This window comes from Mustela lutreola, chromosome 6 (genome assembly GCF_030435805.1).
Source record: "Mustela lutreola isolate mMusLut2 chromosome 6, mMusLut2.pri, whole genome shotgun sequence".
Taxonomy (NCBI): Eukaryota; Metazoa; Chordata; class Mammalia; order Carnivora; family Mustelidae; genus Mustela; species Mustela lutreola.
In genome coordinates this window covers 62,813,927-62,816,907 of record NC_081295.1, presented here as the reverse complement: position 1 = coordinate 62,816,907, position 2,981 = coordinate 62,813,927, and the positions used below count along the sequence as shown (strand labels likewise).

Below are 2,981 nucleotides of genomic sequence, written 5' to 3'. Positions count from 1 at the left end.
TTGGTTTTCCCCCCTCCCACACTGTGAAGAAAATATTTATGATATTTAGTGTTACAAACCTAACTCTGGAGAACACTTGAAAATGATGGCAATTAAGAAAAAAAAATGCTCTTTGACAACTTTGCAGCTTCTGATTAAAGCACACCAAGAGGCATGTTACAATGGTAACAATGAAGCATTATGCCAATTATGTTAAATCCTGCTCTCCACTTAAGCTCATCATGACCTGTTTTAGTGTCCTGTAATTTATCCTTTGGAATGCTTACTCTCATCAATAAAGTGTTCAAGAAGAGAAAAAAAGCCACGGAAAAGAACCACCCCCCCCCCCAATGACTTCTAGAAAACATGTATTTCTTAACTTTTTATTGACATTGGCAAATTAAAATAGAATAAATTAACAAGTATTTTTTCAAAAAAATGTTTTGTACAAAAATACTGTCAAAATTTCCTAAAAAGCTTTCAACACAGTAGTATCTTTTCATGTACTGAATATAACTATTAGCACAGTGTCAAAAATGTTGAAGACAGAAACAAAATAAAAATCTGTGAAATGTTTGCCACTGACGACATTCCACACCCTATTATTGTCTGTACATATGGGGGAGGGGGACAGCCAACTTGAAAGTGAACAGTATGACTTTTCCTGATCCAGAACGGTTTGGCCCACATCTGTTTAATCTTCCAGTTTAGCATATTAAAAAAATTAGGCTGTACTCAAATGCATAGTTTAAAAAATGAAGTGAGATGGCAGAGTTTGTGCAGTATTATCTGCCCTTCAGAGTTCATGCAACCAACTAATGCAATTTTTCCTTTCACTCGTAAATCTGAATGCAGTTCAGTCATTTGAAACCATCTACAAAATCCACAAGATTAAGCAGTTTGCCAAGATTAATATCTAACAGTTGAGCACTGGAGAAAGTGAGGAACTAAGGAGTAAACACAAACAACAAAAAAGACCAAGTTAGCTAGATATTTCAACTACATAAGGGAGGTGAATGTCAAGGCTACAAAAACGAAACAAAAACAGAAAAAAAGAAGTGGCAGCAATTCTTTTAAACCAATTTGTACAAGTTTATAGTTTACTTTGTTTCCAAGTTCTCAAACCTTTCAAGATCTGAAAAGTGAGATACTGTGTCTAAGGGAATGTTTTTTAATTCACACCGAAGTTGGGGGGGCGGGGTGGGGAGGGTTTGATTCTTTTTGCCGGGGTTTCGATCAAGTCAACAGCTTACTCTGCTGGGCTGCTGTTTGCACACGAAGTCCGTCATAAAATCAAACTCGTTTTGCCCCAGCCAGAGTTCGGGCAGCTCCTTGATGCGGTCCAAACCCATTTCTATCACTAAGGACATAAGCACTTCCTCGTCGATGAAATCAGTGTCTATGACATTGGGCGGCAGCATTGCAGCAGGGACGTGGGCCACGGAGGCGGGCATGTTGCTGCCGCTGCCGCCGCCGCCGCCGCCGCTGTTGCCGCTGCCCGCGCCGCCACCCGAGGTGCCGCCCGAGCCGCCGGGGGTGCTGCTGCCGCCCGAGCCGCCAGGGGTGCTGCTGCCGCCGCTGTGCTTGGGGTTGCAATCTCGGAAGTGCTGGTTTGTCCCGTTCATCTGGTGGCCTGCAGCAGGGTGCAAATCCGGCATGTAGTGGTTGTGGGGGTAGGGGTGATGGTTGAAATACTGGTTGTTGAGCTTCTGCAGCTGCATGCTGGCCGGCAGGGAGCCTCCCTGGCTGGCCACCGGGGGGCCCATGAACTGGGAGTTGTTAAACCTGGCCGCGGGGGCCAGCGCACTCGGGGGGTGCCCGCCGTTCACAGTCCCCGGCCCCATCGCATGCCTGATGCCGCTCGTGGCATTCATGTTGCCCGCGCCGTAGTGTATGTGCTCGCCCATTAGGGCGTTGAAGGCGTGCTGGGGCTGCTGCTGCTGGTGGTGATGGGGGCTCGGGAACTGCCCCATGCCCATGCGATGGGCAGGGTGGTGGTGCAGCCCATTGGTGCCGTCGGGGAAGCGCCCGTGGTTCATGGCCATCATATGGTCTGCCATTTCCAGTCCTGAAAGTGAAGAGAGCAGACGATTAGGACCCGCGCCACACGTGCAGCCCACCGCGGCGCACCCCACTTTTTCTCGCCTCTGGCCCCTAGGCTCCCCGGACGCACGTCGGCTGCGAAATCGCTCGCCCTCCCTGCGATCCTACTGTAGCTTGTGCAGCCGGGTTCGCCACCACAGCGGACCTGCCACCCACAAGAGATGGGCGCTCAACAAACAGCCCCTTCCCCTGTGCTCCGGCAGGCGGACCCGAGCCCACACCCCCCTCTGCTCCCCGAAGTCGCCTAATAAAGGAAGTGCCCCGTAGCCCTGCCGCGAACTTCAGGCATTAAATCAGCCCTCCTCATCCTGTTGTTGCACATCCTGTTGTTATTCCCCAGCTCCGCCTCACGCTCTTCCTCCGGGCAAACCCAGCCCTCAGAGGACTGGGCTGGCAGGCGCCCCAGCCAGCTTCGCCCGCCGCGCTCACCTTCCGTCTCTGCGATTTCTGCTCCGAAGACCGAGGGCGGGATCGTCGGATCCAGGACCGGCTCAGCAGCACATAGAGGGGGCCTTTCTGGTGTGCAGGGCGCTCGCTGTCGCGATGTCGGCACCAAAGTCTTGCAGTGGCCGCTGGGGCAGAAACGGAGCCGTTCCCTTTTATTTCCCCTCTGCTGCCCTCACAGCTCACTAAGACCGCCCGGCAGCTGCCAACAATGAGCTGTGTTTCTTAGGGCTTTGGCCACAGTTAATATAAGGGATTTCAGGAAGGGCGGAGCGAGCCTCCCGGGCGGGCGGTAGCAAAACGCGGACTCCGGAGCCCCGGGCACGCCGGACCGGGTAGGCGAGCCGCGTCCCCGCGGCCGGAGGCACGTGCGCAGAGGCTGCGGGCCCAGGCGCCGCCTCGCTGCGGCCGACTCTGGTTTCCTCCTGCCCCATAAACGCGGATCAGCCCGGCTG

The 2,981-nt window shown here is 52.8% G+C and overlaps 1 protein-coding gene across 1 annotated transcript; it reads right to left on the bottom strand.

Moving 5' to 3' along the window:
• Positions 1-348: 348 nt before the first annotated feature.
• CITED2 (Cbp/p300 interacting transactivator with Glu/Asp rich carboxy-terminal domain 2) lies at positions 349-2,760 on the bottom strand. The gene is made up of 2 exons (XM_059177404.1): positions 2,512-2,760; positions 349-2,047 (listed from the first exon to the last, which is right to left on the bottom strand). The coding sequence occupies exon 2, from the start codon at positions 2,037-2,039 to the stop codon at positions 1,221-1,223; it is 819 nt and encodes a 272-aa protein (XP_059033387.1). The 5' UTR covers positions 2,040-2,047; positions 2,512-2,760; the 3' UTR covers positions 349-1,220.
• Positions 2,761-2,981: the final 221 nt, after the last annotated feature.